Source organism: Emys orbicularis, chromosome 7, assembly GCF_028017835.1.
Source record: "Emys orbicularis isolate rEmyOrb1 chromosome 7, rEmyOrb1.hap1, whole genome shotgun sequence".
In the NCBI taxonomy this organism is placed as follows: Eukaryota; Metazoa; Chordata; order Testudines; family Emydidae; genus Emys; species Emys orbicularis.
The window spans coordinates 75,923,511-75,942,559 of NC_088689.1; the positions used below are offsets into that span (position 1 = coordinate 75,923,511).

General features: G+C 49.1%; 1 protein-coding gene across 1 annotated transcript; it reads right to left on the reverse strand.

Moving 5' to 3' along the window:
• Window positions 1-7,108: 7,108 nt before the first annotated feature.
• On the reverse strand, window positions 7,109-12,489 carry CHCHD1 (coiled-coil-helix-coiled-coil-helix domain containing 1). Its single transcript, XM_065407968.1, has 3 exons — window positions 12,351-12,489; window positions 10,355-10,473; window positions 7,109-7,548 (listed from the first exon to the last, which is right to left on the reverse strand). The coding sequence occupies exons 1-3, from the start codon at window positions 12,487-12,489 to the stop codon at window positions 7,435-7,437; spliced, it is 372 nt and encodes a 123-aa protein (XP_065264040.1). The 3' UTR covers window positions 7,109-7,434.
• Between the last annotated feature and the right edge of the window lie 6,560 nt (window positions 12,490-19,049).

Here is a 19,049-nt window from a genome sequence, read left to right on the forward strand (position 1 = left end):
CTGGGAATGAGAGGTTTGGGGTGCAGGAGGGGGTTCCAGGCTGGGGGTGGGGCTGAGGGATTTGGAATGTGAGAGAGGGCTGCGGGTTGAGGCAGGGGGTTAGGGTGTGGGAGGGGGTACGGGCTCTGGGGTGGGGCCGGGAATGAGGGATTCGGAGTGCGGGAGGGGGCTGTGGGTTGAGGCAGTGGGTTGGGGTGCAGAGGGGTGAGGGCTCCGGCTGAGAGTACAGGCTCTGGAGTGGGGCTGGGGATGAGGGGTTTGGGGTGCAGGAGGGAGCTCCGGGTTTGGGGGGGCTCAGGGCTGGGGAGGGGGTTGGGGCTCAGGGTTGGGGTGTGGGCTTACCTCGGGCGGCTCCCGGTAAGTGGGGCTAAGGCAGGCTCCGTGACTGTCCTGGCTCCGCGCTGCGCCCCGGAAGTGGCCAACAGGTCCAGCTCCTAGGCGGGGGGAGGTGGGGGCCTGGAGGCCCCACGTGCTGCTCTCACCCACAGGCACCACCGCCCAGCTCCCATTGGCTGCGGTTCCCGGCCAATGGGAGTGTGGAGCCAGTGCTCGGGGCGGAGGCAGTGCCCGGAGCCGGACCTGCTGGCCGCTTCTGGGGTGCAGCGCAGTGCCAGGACAGGAAGGGACTAGCCTGACTTAGACCCGCAGCACCGCCGACTGGACTTTGAATGGCCCGGTCGGCAGTGCTGACCAGAGCCACCAGGGTCCCTTTTTGACTGGACATTCCAGTCGAAAACTGGACGCCTGGTAACCCTAGCCGGGCAGCGCGGCTGCAGAGTCTCCAGCCCCAGAGCACTAGGTGGGTGGCGCCGCCCCAGCCAGCCTGGGCCATGGAAGAGGGGGTCTGGGGGCAGAGTGTGGGAGGGGCCACGCCTGGCTGTTTGGGGAAGTTCAGCCTCCCCCGGCCTACAATACTCACTGCCCATGGATTTCAGAGTTCTAGGGCTGCTTTTCCTAATGCAAGCTGAGGGGAGGAGTGTGCTCAAACTGAGCGAGTAAAATGGCAACTCAGCCCTTGGGGCACTCCACTTGATACCGGCTGCCAACTAGACATGGAGCCATTGATCAGTACCTGTTGAGCCCAATGATCTAGAGACAATGAGACACTTGAACTTGCAGCATGTGCGCCTCTGCAATGGACTGTTATCAGGGCTACAATTTCACTCTTGTTGAGACCTGACACTATTTTAGTTTGGCAACTGCATCAAGGAAACAAACATGTGGTAGCAAATGAAACTGACTTTGGCCATTGGAAGCCTTTGGGTTTTGCCCATCTGCCCTTTCCCTACCCACCAGAACACACCATTTTGTACTCTGCTGCTGTCCAAGTGAGATCAGGGCTTGTCCATACAGAAAGTTTTACCAGTTATACCTGAGTAATTACACTGGTATCATTAAACCACTATAGTATTTCAGGATTACTCCCCCTGTGGACACCTTTATTTCAGAATAAGAGTGGCTTTTCCAGCTTGGTTTAAACTGCTTCCAAAAATGACAAACTAAACTGAAAAGGGCCATTTTATACTAAAATAAGTATCCAAATGGGGGGAGAGGGGGCTATACCAGTTAAAGTCCTCACCTTACTTTATAACTTTCCCGTGTAGACAAGACCTAACTAGGTGCAAATCACCTCAGTCCAGTGTGTATCTGTAGAGAAATCCCCCCCCCCTTTGATTACAGCACATCCCTTGGTCCCTTTGTGGGACAAACCTTTCAGCCATAGCCAGCAGACTAGAATCCCTCCACAGCCAACCTACCCATGCTGCTCCTATGTGATCTGCACTGACCCCTCTGAGCAAGGAAAAGCTTTCCCTTCCCCTGCAGTGCTATTGACCTGAGGAGCTGATCCTGGTCTCCTCCATAGTAGTGGCAAGCAGTAAACATAGCACTGATGAACTGCCCCCACACTGCACATTGCTCTGCCCCCACAGAGACAGAGTTATCCTTCCCTTTGACCTATTTGTGGGCACTGAATGAGCACAGCTCAGGATTAAGGTCTTCCCCTTAGAGATGCAACATGCCTGTGATGGGTTTCCCCTGGGGTGCCACTTGGAATTGGGGTACCACTGAGCCCACCTGTCCCACCAGCTGGGCTCCCTTCACATTGTATTGCTGAGGTAAATCAGCCAAGCCCTCAGGCTTTACCAGCACACAAACAGGTAGGAACATGCCTAGCTGCAGTTTCACACAGATGCTGAGATCAGCTCTGCATGAGAAAGCTCAGCTAAGGAATTGCCCAGCACTCAAGTGCATACCCCCTCTGGAACGTAAACCCAAAATTATATCATCTTGTGAGGCACAGATAACTATGCAGCGTAAGCTCATTGAAATTCGTCCCCTTCCTCAATGTGGAGGGAGATTGATTTAGTTGGGGATTGGTCCTGCTTTGAGCAGGGATGACCTCCTGAGGTCCCTTCCAACCCTGATATTCTATGATTCTAAGATATGCACAGCCTTTTGTCCCCCCTCCCCATTATGAATTCTACAAACTGGTTTTAGAGAAAACAAAAACAGGTTTATTAACTACAAAAGATAGATTTTGCGTGAGTATAAGGGATAGCAAACAGATCAAAGCAGATTACCTAGCAAATGAAACAAACACACAAGCTAAGCTTAATATTCTAAAGAAACTGGTTATAACTAGCAAATTCTCACCCTAAATGTTGTTTTAGGCAGACTGCAGAGGTTCTTGAAAGCAAGCTGCTCTTGCTTGCAGCTTAAAACTCCAGGTATTTCTTTCACAGACAAGACACCCTCCAGCCTAGGTTCAATCCTTTCTTCCCCAGTTCAGACTTAGGCAGTCATCATAGCAGTCATCTTGGGCAGGCAGACAGTGAAGAAGGAACCACGATTATGTCATTCCCCTGCCTTAAATAGATTTTACATATGGCAGGAATCCTTTGTCTTCCAGTGTGATTCCCACCCCCGTCAGTGGAAAAGTACTAATTTTATCATGGAGTCCAGTATCAGGAGACATGATCACATGGCCCTGCAGCCATATCTCAGTCTATTTACAGCATACACAGGAAGGCTCTCCAGGAAGGTGGGAGATTAGCATCTTCAAAGACCTATTGTTTTTCCTGATGGCCCTTTCCAGCCAGCAATCTAGACTGATTGTATTCTGTCTAGTGGGCATTCACCAGGTGTAAACACATTTGTAATAGGTGCATAGACAATATTCCTAACTTCAGATAACAAAATGATACATGCATACAAATATGATAACCCTATTTAGTAAATCATAACCTTTCCAATGATATCTCACACAACCCATCTTGCATAAAATACATCTTAGATATGCTATAATCACATTATAACAATATTTCTCTGAAGAATATGGGGCGTAGTGTCATAATCTCAATCCCCCTTTGTCAAGAAGGAGGGAGGTGGAATTGCTTTCTGCTGCTGCCGTAGTGTCAAATCCTGTTCATATGGAAGTCAATGGCAAGACTCCTCCTGAATTCATTGCCTCAAGCCTTGGGCCTTAGGCTGTCTATACTGGCAACTGAATGACAAAACTTTTGTCTTTCAGAGGTGTTTCCCCTCCCCCAAAAAAGACAAACGTTTTGCCATGACAAGTGCCAGTGTGAATAGCGCGTTGTCGTCAGGAGCACTCTCCTGCTGACAACTCAAATGCTGGTCTTTGGGGGTGGAAGTTTTATGTCGGCAGGAGAGCAGACAAACAGCAGCTACACCGCACAACTTTTAGCAGCACAGCTGTAGCGACAAAAGCTGGGTAGTGTAGACATAGCCTTAGTCCCTCATCCTTGTGGGCTCAGCACAGAGAACATCATTTGTTTAAAGATCAGGAAGTGTCACTGACTTCATATCCTTGAGAGGCAATCTTTTACTTCCTCAGTAATGTGGAGGTCACACACCCTAACACAGGAGCTGTACACCCCCACTCCCCAACCTCCTCATCTATGTGCTTGTAACTAATTGAGCCAGTTAATCCAGATCAGCTTTGCTGCCTGAACCATAACTGTAGTGCAGTGGATTTCCCTGTGACTGTTGTTTGGGTGGGTGGATGGCAGGGAGAGAAGAGAATGTTTAGCAGCCAAAGAGTCAAGTTACTCTCTTCCTTCTAAGACTCTAGTGACATGAATGTGCTGTGGGGATGTCAAGGGATATCCCCTCCCACAAGAGAGAGGTTGAAGCGCGAAGGTATTAAAATAAATCTGAATAATCACACCTATTATTTAGCAAATCCACACTATATCAATACAGACCCCGTTGGCACTGTGCCCAGAAGTCAGTGAGCCTACAAAGTTACAGGCATTACCTTAGGCCATTTTTTTTATATTACTCACACCCATCAAAGGTAGAACGGGTGCAAGAAGAAAGTTACCCCATGCCTTCAAGTCTGTGTACTCCTCAGGAATTCTGAATGATTTCCTGCCTCCTATGAGATCACTGTTTGTGTTCAGGGAAGTAAAGAGATAATATTGCCTCCTCCATACACCTTATATGATAAAATGATAAGAGAGGAATTTAAGAGCGCAATCATGCCCAGAGCTGGTGATAGCCAGGCTGTAAGGTGAGTGGAAGAAACAGGGAGAATAAGATCAAGGAATTCCAACAGGTTTGCTTAAATCCTATAAATCTTAGAGAGGGAAAAACAGATAAGTAAACTTTCATTTAATTAACACTTTCCCCACTTCCCTACTATGAAGGTGAGGCACTCTTGAGAAAGTCTGTGGTGCTACATGGAGCAGCAGAATCTAACACGTACATCCAGCTTCCATGATCCAGCAATATCACCATGTACATCATCCAGCAGTGCTCCCACAGAACTCATTAAGAGGAGATAATCATCCTCTGCACAGTTGCACACAGTAAGCATCCCAGGGACTTTTTCTGTTAGTGAGCAAGTAAATGTCTCAACACCCCAGACTCTCTGCTTAATTACAAGTGTAATAGTCAGATAGAGGGTGATCATAGCAGCTATAACTGCCCAGGACACAGTCAGCATCAACACTTAATGATCACAGCATGAAATCCAGAGCCAAGTGAACTGTCAAAAGTAGTTTTTAAAGAAATAACAAGTATTGTAATGCCTAAGTGCATTAATGGAAAAGAAAAAAACACAAACAACAGAGCACATTCCGTACTTTAGCAACTGTAAGACCCAAGTGTGGCATACTATGACTATGGTAAAGATATAGCAGAGATTGAAATGATCAGAGAAGGCAACTACATCAGTGAGAAGCACTGCATATTTACTAATGCGACTGTAAAAGCAGGGATTAGTTAGCATGGAACATACAGTTAAAGTGACTTGAATGAATTATTTGAGATGAAGGGTGAAGGAAAAAAAAAAAAACCCTGATGAGTTCCCTCTTTTTCACCCTATCCTGTAATAAGAGGCTATTTGTTGATGTTCATATCAGATACATTTAGAACAAGATACTTGTCTCTCCACCTGAGTAAGGGGCATGAGGTTATGCTCAATACTAAAGGTTTTAGAGTACAGAATAGACAGAGCAGTCAGAGGGAGAGGTGATCTGAGAATTCATGGCCTCTTTGCTCGCAGCTTAGTGCACATTCTATTTAACCAAACAGTATTTGGCAAGTCTCTCATCCACAGAACATCATCTGGCTTGGCAGTGTTGTGGGCCAAGGAGACCAACCCTGAAATGAAGAATGCACCACAAAATCCAGGCCACGTGAGGTGTGCCCTTATACACAGAACTTCCTCCCTGAACCAACAGGTAGGGACATCATCCTCTTTCTCTTTCAGATTCCTCTTCAAGACCCATAATGCCAACAAGTAATGTCTGCCATCTTATACTGGCTAGGCTGTGGGACAATCCAATGCAACCAATGCTCATGAATTTATAGTTAGAGAAAACCACAATTTGGAACTATCAGACTGAACAAAAATTCTCCAGTGGGAAGGGCAACCAGACTGGGAATTGGGGACCTTGTTTCAATTCCTCACTCTGCCCTGCTGTGTCATCTTTGATAAGTCACTTTGCCATTCTGTTCCTGCTTCCTCTCTCACCACTTGTTTTGTCCTGTCCACGTGGAGCGTAAGCTGATTGGGGCAGGGTCTGTCTGTAAGTAAACTGTATAGCACAACAGGGACCTGATCTTGGTTGGGGCCTCTAGGAACTACTGTAATACAAGTAACAGCAGAAACGAATTCAGGTAACATTATCTTATTACTGTTACACCTGTGCTATGCCCCCTCCCTCTTTCTATTGTTCACTAAGGCCATGTCTATACATATAGTGCTGCAGCGACCCAGTTGTACCGATACAGCTGCGTGACTGCAGCGCATCTGGTGAAGACGCTTTATGTTGACGGGAGAACGCTCTCTCATTGGCATAAAAAAAACCCACCTCTGTGAGCGGCAGAAGCTATGTCGGTGGGAGAAGCTCTCCCGTCGCCATAGTGCTGTGAACGAGCACTTATGTCGGTGTAACTTATGTCGCTCAGGGGGGTGGTTTATTCACACCCCTGAGTGACATAAGTTATGTCAACTATAATAAGCTATCCGGGCCAGGTAGTGGGTCTTCTTGTGTGAAGTTACCATAGTACAGCTAAGAAGAACAAGGCATGGCAAACCCTTTGTTTTTCTCCCCTGAAAAGCAGGTGGTCTAAAGTAGAAGTGCCTCGGTGGAAGTCACATTTGATATCTTCCCCACCAATGTATTCTGTGGTAAAAAGGGGGAAGGGGATAGCTCAGTGGTTTGAGCATTGGCCTGCTAAACCCAGGGTTGTGAGTTCAATCCTTGAGGGGGCCATTTAGGAATCTGGGGGAAAAAATCTGTCTGGGGATTGGTCCTGCTTTGAGCAGGGGGTTGGACTAGATGACCTCCTGAGGTCCCTTCCAACCCTGGTATTCTATGATCCTATGAAAAAAGGATGCTACTCTGGGAGTTGGTCCTGGATTTCTGTCATTCTTCATAGATTAATGGAAGGTCCAAAAATGTCAAGGACTAAGAGAAGAAAGATTAATAGACATCTGGTGAAGCACACCTTTACCATTCTCATCAATTGTAAGTTAACTCAATTTTGGGTCACAAACCAGCAACTCAAGTCAGGCAGGAGGCTTGCTGTAGAGTCTGCATGTGCTAACACACACAAGCACTGTTCACGTCGGTTGTGAAAACAATTCATTTATTTCATTCCTTAGAAGGCTTTATTTCACAATGAAGCAAGACTCAAGACCACATTATGGCTGATTGAGTAACCCTTAGCAAACATCCATCCTGTCATCACAAGACCCTGTGACCCCATAGAACAATCTCAACTAATGGAGAAAGTGACCCCACCCCCAAAGAAATGTTCAAGTCAAGAACCCCTGAGGAATGCTGACGGCCACTATCAGCCCCAAATGCTCGCTGATCACTACTTTTAACTCCTTCTCCAAAGAGGATACCAGCTTTAGCTACTGGTCTCCAGTTACTTGGGAAAGCAAGTCTTCCTTTAAAAATCATCTGTGATATTAGGGAACCTTCTCAACAGTTTGTTCACTGTCTTTGGAGATAAGTTTCCCATCTGGCCCAGGGACTCCTGTTTAAGTCTTTCCTTGTGCTCCACCTGAAACACAAAGAATTAACCTCCTTTATTTGCTGAAGTGATTCATACACATACCCCAGCAATACTTCTAATGATACAGTCATTTCAAAAGCATACCATCTGCCCACTGAGTGAGAGTTATGGTACCAATTGCCTGGATAATCCTAAGGATTGCTTTCAGAAGCCAGTGACTGCTGCGTATTTGAAATGCAGCGTAGTTGAAGTTGTGTTGGTCCCAAGATATTAGAGAGACAAGGTGGGTGAGGTAATAGCTTTTATTGGACCAACTTCTGTTAGTGAGAGAGACAAAACTTTCAAGCCACACAGAACTCTTCTTCAGATGTGGGAAAAGTACTCAGCATCACAGCTAAATGCAAGATGGATCAGACTATTTAGTGTAAGTAGCTAGCATATAATCTAAGAGACCATTCAAGGTTGATTCAATGATCAACACCCCCCACAATGCACCTTTTAAGATCCATGGATCCTGCACATGCCAATCACAACATGTGCTGTACCTCATCCAGTGCACTAAATGCCCCAAATAAGAACTATGTGGGTGAAACCAGACAATCACTATGCTCTTGAATGAAGTCACACAGGAAAATGATAAAAAACAAAAGCACCCCATCACCTGTGAGTGAACACCTTCCACAAAGCAATCACTCTATATCTGACCTATCAGCCCTCACCCTCAAAGGAAGCACAACACTTTCAAAAGACGAGCCTGGGAGCTTAAATTCATAATTGCTAGACACTAAAAATCAGCCTTAAGAGAGACACTGGATTTATGGTTTACAACAGCGGTTGTCAAACTTTAGCAACTCGATGACCCCCATTTTGAATTAAAAAGTTTCAGGTGCCCCCAAGTCCCCAGCTCAGCCCCAGACCCCACCCCTACTCCACCCCTTCCCCACCTCTCTCTACCCCCTCCCCATTCCCTTCCAGCATCTCCTGCATGCCAGGGAACAGTGTGCAGGAGGCACTGGGAGGGAGGGGAAAGTTGAGGGAGAGAGGGGGAAGAGTTAAACAGCGGGGGGCCTGCAGATCCCCTGGAGTAGCCTCCCAGACCCGTTTGAGAAACGCTGGTTTACAACAATCTGTAACCCACTAACCCCCCTTTTAATCCTATGACTGCAGAGGAGTTAATGGACCACTCTACCTTGAATGGTTCCTCAGAATATGTGCTAATTACTTATGCTAAACAATCTGTTCCATCTTGCATTTAGCTGTGCTGCTGAGAGTACCTTTTCCACACCTGAAGAGGAGCTCTGTGTGGCTTGAAAGCTTATCTCTCTCCCCAACAGAAGTTGGTCAAATAAAAGATTACCTTACCCACCTTGTCTCTCATTTGAAATTATGAAGTTAAAGAGCACTGTCAACTTAAAAAAAAAACCCAAACAGCTTTCAATTTTTTAGTTTACTACTGTTATAAGTAACTTCTAGGTTTACTGAAACAGTACCAGTGTGGAGTTAAAAATATTGTTCTCTATTTTTCAATTTGTTTACTTTGTAATTTGACAGTGCTTCATATCTAGTCAGTTTCCTGTTTATGCAAATCTTTCACACAGTAGAGTAGAATGACTTAAAGGCAAGTGTAGTACATGAAACTATTTTTAGGAGGGTTTTTTTATACTGACTAGATTTCACATTTAATGTGTTCCTTTAAGTAAGAACACAGTCTTACTATGTCTATGCTTTACTTTACTACTTTTGGATCCTCCACTTTCTCCAAATTTCTCAGTTTTCACCTCCATGGGGTCCTCATCACCCTGTGAAGTACTTTTTGGCTTCTTCCCCATGACCACAAGGATGGCTCTATAAGACTTCTGAATTTTCATTACCATTTTCAATACCAGAAGGTTTGGATTTCCATTGCTCTCCAGTGACAGATTAAGACCACCTATCCTACCACTACACATGAAAGTGAACGTTTCTGAAGCCCAGGGTCAGATTGAGCAGGTATTGTCTGGTACACTGTACCAACACCAGTTGTCTATCAGCTCCAGTATTTCTGAAGTATCTGAACTTTTTTTTTTTTTTTTAAATAAAATTTCTAATCTTTATAGTTGAAAAAAGCCCCAAAACAACATAACAAACCTTATAACCTTCCATCATAGTTTAACTGTGTCTGAAGACAGTTTGGGCATAATGGTTTTAATAGACAAAACTGCCTTATGCATCCCAGTGGGTTGTTTACTATGAAGACAGTCAAGCAGAAAAATCCAGCTATTCTGGGATTCGTGGGCAGAGCTTGGAGTCCAGTTCCACTGCCTTCTCAATCTGCCCCCTGTGTTGCAAAGACATTCACCCATCTTTAGGAACCAACATTAACTCGCAAGTTTAAAAAGCAGATTAATCAGTCTGCAGCTCACTCTATTAGGGCTAATGGCAGGCCCAGAACTAATAGCACAGATTACTGTACATCACTTGCACCAAGAGTTTTACACCCCTCATTCAAAACTATCTCTTGGTGCAGAGGGGAAAAATGTTTTCTACATCTCCACTACTGCAGAGTCCATAGTTATCAGACTATAACTGACATCAAAACCCCCTTTTATATTTTACTCAATATCTGTTTAGTTTGAAAGCGCACCTGCTGTACTCATCAAAGGGTGGTAAACACGTAACTACTCACATCCAAATGCTCTCCGACACACAAGAAGCAATGCGTGTCTTATCTAATGTGGATCATCTCCCTCCCCCAGATCAGTACACTACAAATTAAATTGCACAGTGAGTGTCCTTGGCACTATTAAAAGAATAATTGAGGGCGGCTTACTCCCCCCCGCCACTAATTTAAGACAACCAAAGAGACTTTAATTACATCTGTCTTTGCCACACAGTCATAGAATGTCTGGATTTCCTTGGCACAAGCTGCATCGTTGAACTCATTCTGCTTCCAGCAAGCCATCAGTAATGATATCTCTGTAGTACACGTTGCCTCTGGAAGGAAGAAATACTGCAGTAAAAAAATCTCAGTTACTCAGGAATATTTCACATTAACAGTCTCTGTGTTGCATAACTCCCAGGAGAGAGGGATAAAACAAGTAGGTGGAGAGAGGGGCAGAGGAAAAAAAAAAAAAAAAGAAAACACAGGAGAGAAGAAATCTCAGCATCACTTTGCTCACAGCAAGATGCTATGCACCCCTTTCAGTCCAAGGATCTGAGCCATTGCAGTTATCCGATATCCAATCAGTCTTAATGATGTCTAGCATTTACATAGTATTTTGTGCATAACATACTTTACAAACACACATCACGTTTCTGGATACCCCAGAAGCCGCCTGAAATTAGGGCCATGATTTGAGGAAGTAACAGTTTGGCCTTCAGCCTTTTGCTATCCATCCAAAGGGGGTTCTTACCAAGTTTCAAAGACACTGTTCTTATGCATATTTTATAAACATTGAGTGAGCACCCTATGGGTATTTAATGATCCAAGTGTGGAATTTGCTCCCTCTGACTGTTAGTCCTAGGCCAGGTCACAGTGCAAAGTGTTTCAATCAATCATTTGTCTTATGTAGGTCTCTCCATACGGAAGACTGGATGATGGGTGTGGGATGGCTATTATTTTTCCTTGCAGACCAGAAAGGTTGATGATACAGGCAACAAAAATGATTAGGGGTCTGGAGCACATGACTTATGAGGAGAGGCTGAGGGAACTGGGATTGTTTAGTCTGCAGAAGAGAAGAATGAGGGGGGATTTGATGGCTGCTTTCAACTACCTGAAAGGGGGTTCCAAAGAGGATGGATCTAGACTGTTCTCAGTGGTAGCAGATGACAGAACAAGGAGTAATGGTCTCAAGTTGCAGTGGGGGAGGTTTAGGTTGGATATTAGGAAAAACTTTTTCACTAGGAGGGTGGTGAAGCACTGGAATGGGTTACCTAGGGAGGTGGTGGAATCTCCTTCCTTAGAGGTTTTTAAGGCCCGGCTTGACAAAGCCCTGTCTGGGATGATTTAGTTGGGGATTGGTCCTGCTTTGAGCAGGGGGTTGGACTAGAGGATCTTCTGAGGTCCCTTCCAACCCTGATATTCTATGATTCTATATGTAATGCACACAGCAGCTGGCACATAAGTAAATCCATTTGTTCATGACTGAATACCAGTGATATCATAGAAGAAATGGCACATAATAAATTAAATTACTTATATTATGCTTCTCTTTACATAAGAGCATTTCAGAACATAAGATACTAGATCATTCTTATGGAGCCCCAGCATGTATCAAGCCCTAAATAAATTCTTCATAAAAAAGTACCCCCTATTCTCTCCCCAGAGGCATCTACACTGCACCAGCAGCAACCTCTTTAGTCCAAAGGGGGTTTCAGAAAGATTAAAAGTGATCAGCCACTGGAAAAGGGAGCATCATCACCCAAACTGGTGTTTCTCCACATTTTCATGCTGGCGACTCCTTCTTCAAAGCCAAACATTTTCAGTCACCTTACATTAAAAAAAATTGTTATAGTAAATGTATCAACAACAAGCCTCTCTCCCTTGTGTGTGTGCAGGCACGCACGCTTGGAGCAGCTCACAGATAATACTCCGTGCCCCCGCCTGCATCCACAGATTCCAGGCCAGGAGGGAGCCCTGTGAGCACCTAACCTAGCCTGGCCCCAGGCTGGGTGACACAGGCCAAAGAAACGGCCCACAAGAATTCCTGGGGCAGACGCCCGGTCTCCAGCCTGCCAGAGATGGGAACCCCGCCCCGGGGCCTGTTCCGGAGGAGCGAGGTTTGCGTTGCGTTGGATTGTAACCCACTCCTCAGTCAGTGCCCCCCGGGGTGGGCAGCCGGACACCTGGGTCCCGCCGGCCCCGCACTCACCTCCCAGACGCAGGCGGCGGTTCGCCACCTGGTTGGCCAGCACCAGGGGGCGGGCAGGGCGCACGGCGGGAGCCCGCCGCTGCTGCTGCCGCCCGGCGGCCAAGCGCCCGACCCAGGCCGGGTACACGGGCGCCACCATGACCCTCGCGACGGGCCGTAAAGTGACAGAGGCCCGGTCCCACGTGACCCCCGTTCCGACTCGCGAGAAGTGACAGACCCAGCTCCACGCCCATCCCTGCCACAGGGCAGCCGGGCCTCGCTCCGCCCCCCTCAGCACTCCGCAGCGCCCCCTGCCTGCGGCCTCGCCGGGTCCCGCAACGTGCATCCCTGACCCCGTCACCCTCCGCAGCCCTGCCGTGCCCCGCCTCGTGCATCCCGCCTCTGTACCCCCCGCCTGCATCCCCCACCCCCCGCATCCCTCCTCCGTGCCCCTCCTGCCCCCCCCCACGCCCGCAGCCCTGCCGTGCCCCGCCTCGTGCATCCCGCCTCTGTACCCCCCGCCTGCATCCCCCACCCCCCGCATCCCTCCTCCGTGCCCCTCCTGCCCCCCCCCACGCCCGCAGCCCTGCCATGTCCCGCCACGTGCATCCCGCCTCTGTACCCCCCGCCTGCATCCCCCACCCCCCGCATCCCTCCTCCGTGCCCCTCCTGCCCCCCCCCCACGCCCGCAGCCCTGCCATGTCCCGCCACGTGCATCCCGCCTCTGTACCCCCCGCCTGCATCCCCCACCCCCCGCATCCCTCCTCCGTGCCCCTCCTGCCCCCCCACGCCCGCAGCCCTGCCATGTCCCGCCACGTGCATCCCGCCTCTGTACCCCCCGCCTGCATCCCCCACCCCCCGCAGCTCTGCCGTGCCCCGCCACGTGCATCCCGCCTCTGTATCCCCCGCCTGCATCCCCCACCCCCCGCAGCCCCCCTGCACCCTCACGCCTGCAGCCCTGCCATGCCCCGCCACGTGCATCCCGCCTCTGTACCCCCCGCTTTACATCCCCCACGCCCGTAGCCCTGCTGTGTCCTGCCTCCTGCATCCCTCCTCCATGGCCCCAGCCTACATCCCCCACCCCCGCAGCAGTCCTGCCGTGCCCCACCACGTGCATCCCTCCTCTGTGCCCCCACCTGCATCCTTCCACCCCCCACAGCTCTGCTGTGTCTGTGCCCCCCACCTGCATCTCCCACCCCGCCGCAGTCCTGCTGTGACCCGGCACATGTATCCCATCTCTGTGCCCCCTGCCTGCACCCCCTACCCCTGCTGTGCCCCACCTCATGCATCCCTCCTCTGTGCCCCCCGCCTGCCTCCCCCACAGCCCTGCTGTGTCCCAAGTGCATCCCACAGCGCTTCTGTGCCCTGCCACGTGCATCCCTCCTCCGTGCCCCCCACTTGCATCCCCCGAAGCCCTCCCATGCCCTGCCACATCCCTCCTCCATGTCCCCCACTTGCATTCCCCACCCCCGCAGCCCTGCAATGTCCTGCCACATGCATCCTGCCTCCATGCCCCCTGCCTGCATCCTCATGGAGCAACCCCCATCCCCATTTCCATGCCCTTCGCCTGCATCCCCCATCTCCCACAGCCCTTCTGTGCCCTGCCACCCCATAGCCCCCTTCGTTTTCCCTACCTGCACACCCACCCCCTGCAGCCCTGCTGTGGCCTGCCACCCTGCAACCCTCCTCTTCGTCACTCCTCATCTGCCTCCCCCTCCCTTGCTGCCTTGTTGTGATCCCACCCCCTCCACCCCCATGTCAGATGGTAACAGAAAGCCCACTATGTGCAAAGATTGGCACACAGCACGGTCACAGAAAACCTCCCCCCACACCTCTACTGTTTCATGGAGACTGCATCAACCGGCATCATGCCTAGGGCTGCAACAATGCCACACCAAGTCTTCCTGTATTGAAAAACCCCATCTTGTTCTATTGCTAATCCTGCTGCACAGCTACATCCCTTCAGACCCCACCAGGTAGTAGTACAGCTGCAGTGATGTCATGTCAAACTCACCATGTGTCCAGGCTGTGGCAGTACCCTACAGAGCCACATTAACATCTCACCACATTTACGCTGCTTCCATGAGGAAGTTCCATGGGAACTTGTAGTGCATGTATAGAGGAGGTTGGAGTGCATGAGCCAGCCCTTGAAGCTATATTACACGTGCAGTTGTGAAGAACATGGCTGCAGTGGTCAGTAAACTGAATTGATCCTCTAGCTAACCACTGAAGTTACACCAAAAATGGATTCAGTCCAGGGCATGTCTGTCCCCCCCTCTCTCTCCCATCCCTCCTCCACAACCTTAAGTACATACAAGGTAAGTAACTGCGTGGTGCATGTTTTGGGAGGCATGATAGTAGCTTTGGAAATTCACATCCTATCTCACCTCCTACAGCAGACCCAAGGAATGGCTAAATAGAAGTATTTGTGCTTCAACTGGTGCTAGGGTAACCAGACAGCAAATGTGAAAAATCAGGACAGAGGGTGTGGGGGGTAATAGGAGCCTATATAAGAAAAAGACCCAAAAATCAGGACTGTCCCTATAAAATCGGGACATCTGGTCACCCTAACTGGTGCAAAACAGTGCTCTTTCAAATGATTCAGTTGTCCAGGGCAAACAAGGCCTTAACGATGCATTCCCATGATTAGGGTTACCATACGTCCGGTTTTTCCTGGACATGTCCAGCTTTTTGGTAATCAAACCCCCGTCCGGGGGGGATTTCCAAAAAGCCGAACATGTCTGGGAAAAATACTCCCTGGCTTACCTTAGAGCGGGCGCCGGGGGCTGCTGTGCTCCCTGACTCCTGGGCTCTGTAAGAGCCGAGCTGCCCGAGCGTTACCGGCTTTGGGCAGCCCCCATGCCTCTGGACCCTGCGCCCCCGGCCGGGCACTTCCCCTCTCGGGCTCCGGGGACGCAGGGTCCAGAGGCATGGGGGCTGCCCGAAGCCGGTAGCGCTCGGCGCTTACAGAGCCCAGGAGTTCAGGGAGCACAGCAGCCGCCGGAGCCCGGGAGGGGAAGTGCCCGGTCGGGGGAGCAGGGTCCGGAGGTATGGGGGCTGCCCGAAGCCGGTAGCGCTTGGGCAGCTCGGTGCTTACAGAGCCCAGGAGTTCAGGGAGCACAGCAGCCGCCGGAGCCCGGGAGGGGAAGTGCCCGGCGGGGGCGCAGGGTCCGGAGGCATGGGGTCTGCCCGAAGCCCGAGCGCTACCGGCTTCACCGTTTGCCGGGCAGCCCCCAGACCCTGCGCCCCCGGCTGGGCGCTTCCCCTCCCAGGCTCCAGCTGCGCTGGGGAAGCGCTGGCCGGGGGCGCAGGGTCTGGGGGCTGCCCGGCAAACCGTGAAGCTGGTAGCGCTCGGGCAGCCCTTTTCGCGTGGCTGGGAGGGAGGAGGGGGAATGCGGGGCGCTCAGGGGAGGGGGCGGAGTTAGGGCGGGGACTTTGGGGAAGGGGCGGGGAAGGGGCGGAGTTGGGGCGGGGTGGGAAAGGGGCAGGGCCAGGGCCCTGTCCTCTTTTTTTATTTTTTAAATATGGTAACCCTACCTATAGTGCTGTGAACACGTTTCATGCTGCTGCTGGAGGTCAGTGCTCACTCCCCCTCCTATTTTACCTGATCCCCTCTGCAGCTCAGCCCTTTCCAACAAAATCCATTCGAGCAGATAGAAGTACATACATGACAGTGTCTGCGTGCACCATGGAGACATGCTTGCAGTAAGAAAAGGAAGTCAGTTTTGAGGCATGCAGTGGAACAACAGAAGGGAACATTCAAGGGTAAGAGTGGCTCCAGGCTGTACAGCACCCCAGTAATAACAGAATCACAAATGGAAGGGGTAGGAGAAATTCCTACTATTCAGATGGACTCAGAAGGGGTCTGATCTATTTGGCAGCCTTTCTGAAGAACCACAGAGCTTCATGTGCTACTGTAAATCCTGGCTGCACAACCCAAGAACATGCAAAATTCAAACTGCATTTGCCATCTAATGACCACAAATTTGAATAAACATGGTTAGGAGCTGGATCCTGGTCTGAGTCTCAAATAGCATTGGGTTTGAAAAGAGGCATGAGAAATTTCAGCTCAGTGGGGGGAGGGATAGCTCAGTGGTTTGAGCCTTGGCCTGCTAAACCCAGGGTTATGAGTTCAATCCTTGAGGGGGCCATTTAGGGATCTGGGGCAAAAATCTGTCTGGGGATTGGTCCTGCTTTGAACAGGGGGTTGGACTAGATGACCTCCTGAGGTCCCTTCCAACCCTGGTATTCTATGAAAAGATAATTTTGTTTTCAGGAAATTATTTGTGCCTGAAACAGGCTTAGATTGCAAGAACCTCTTCCATCACAACTACAGTGATGTTAGCACCATGCTATAATAAATCCACCCTTCAGATGAGACCAAGTTGTCATTTACCTATTTAACAAGTGAGAAATTAGACTAAGGTTTCTTCTGTCTGTCTTGAGCATCCATCCATGAGGAAGTTAAAAATCCCAGAGCAATTTCCAAATGGAGTAAGGGCTGCCTCATTTCCTCAACATTTTGAGCCCAGCATTTTGAATGTGGTGCAAACAAATAAATGCATGAAGACCACAAGACCTCTTGAGCTGCCCTGATCCAGCCTGCTTCAAGACCACCCAACCCATTCTAAGACTTCAAAATCCATTTTGAACTGCCCTGATCCTTCTCAAGGAATCGAACTTGCTCCAACCTGTTTCTAGCTGTTCTACTCTACCCCCAAGCTATCCCCGTTTGTCTACAACTGCCCTAACTTTCCCCAATAAACTCGGTTTGTGTTGATCTGATCCAAGATGCTTAGAGCATCAATTCCACCCAGCCCACAGCTACTCCCATCTGCCCAAGCTATTCCATTTGACCCATATTGACACTTGGATACCACCATGATAGAATAGAAATCTAATCTGAGCTGCCACTACCTACCCCAATCTTTTTCTAGCAATCCCAATTAGATCCCAGACCTCTCTAATTCTTCCTGTACTACCCTGAGCCCCCCTGATTTGTTCTGAGCTGCTCCAGGCTATCCCAATTGATCCTGATCCTAAACTGCTCAGAACTATTTCTATCCAGGCTGATCTACTCAAAACTATTTTTACACTATCCCTGATGCGCTCGCCTTTTTATCTGAACTCTCCAAAGTTATCAAGATTTGCTTTGATCTATTCTGATATGCGCAGATTAGTCTGTAGCTGCCCTGAGCCACCTCAAGCCCAGCCACTCTCCAGTACAGGCTTTTATACTGTTGTAGAGAAAAGTTTGTGGACAGAAATCTGAGTAATCATACAAATTAGTATACCAGTCACATCAGGGCTTTGGAAAAGCATTCCGCAGCCCTGCTCTTCTCACCCCCTTCCCTGAAGCCTGCAGTGCTTCAAGTGCCAGCTCTAAGACATCGTCTGAGTCATAGAAGGAGAAATGCAGTTTGTTAAGGCATGAGACATGCCTTGGCTCAGCTAGTCATATCACTAAAAGGGTTTTGTGTCTGATTAATTTCATCCGGTCAGTAGAGGTCTCAGAGCAAAATGAGAGGAGCTGCCTCCTTGTACACTTCTGATGAATACATTTTCTAAGGGGGCCTAGGGAGCTATCAATCATCCCAGTCAAAGCAGCCTTTAAGAATTAGAAGACAGGTAATCATTAGGGGAATGGCTCTGCCTTGGGACTAGTAAGTAGATGGCAAGGGCAGGTGGCTTTTTGTCTAATAGGGGACAGCTGGTTCAATCAGTGAAAACCTTGCGGAATGGATTCCAATTCTATCTACCCAGGTCCTAACGCCTTGGCAACTGTTCGCTCTCCCAGTAACTGTTTCCCAATCCAGTTAAGACTGCTCTCTGTCAGGGAGGGAGATGGGGCATCTGGACAGTGATTCTCCTGCTGTTTCACTCGGCAGACCACTCTGTGTGAGCTAGATCATCACACAGGAATACCTCACACACACCTACACACCCCTGATGTCCTATTTCGTGGTGCTCAGAATGTTTCATTCTATTTACCCTCATGAAGGACTCCACAGACCATTGGTGGCCCATCACTCAGTTTGAGAATGACTAATCCACTACTTAGTACTTCAAAGGAGGAAAGCCACCCGCATTTGATCAGTCCTGGAAACAGATGTCACTGTGTCAGCCAATGGTATTTTTCAGCATGGTTATGTCCTTCCTACAAATAGTGGCCTCTGTGAAGGATGGCAAAACTCATCACCAGCTAAACAGATAAAATACCCAACTTCCCCCTGCTATCACTGTTTCTCCCATGAGACAAGAATTATTGTAGTCTTCCTTACATCATGAATTGTCTTGCAATTTCTTTAACCCTTGGATGGACACTGGCTTCTCCACAGAGCTCAAGATAAAGAGGCTTCAAGTAGCATTGACCTGTGCAGAGACATTGGGTAAAATTTTCAAAAAGCTTAGGTGACTTTGGGAACCTAAGTCCCATTTTTAAAGGCACCTAAGTCACTCAGAAGCCTAGATTCGATTGACTTTCAATGAAACTGAGACTCTCAAATCAGTTTTGAAAATTAGATGTGGGCACTTTTGAAAATATTACCTGTCAGCTACCATAGCTGCTGCCACTGCAAGAGAGAATACTGCAGAGTCAGACCACAACTCCTCTGACTCCTACCTTGAACCCCCACAGACCCCAAATACTGTAGATCACCAGGGTTGGGAACACTGCAGAGGAATGATGCAAGGGGAGAAGCACTCTCCTGCTGCCATGAC

Coding starts and splice junctions, on each gene's coding strand:
- CHCHD1 (XM_065407968.1), bottom strand. CDS start 12,489: ATGGTGGCGCCCGTGTACCCGGCCTGGGTCGGGCGCTTGGCCGCCGGG. Junction 10,474..12,350: donor CCGCCGCCTGCGTCTGGGAG/GTGAGTGCGGGG, acceptor TCTTCCTTCCAG/AGGCAACGTGTACTACAGAG. Junction 7,549..10,354: donor ACTGTGTGGCAAAGACAGAT/GTAATTAAAGTC, acceptor TTTGTGTTTCAG/GTGGAGCACAAGGAAAGACT.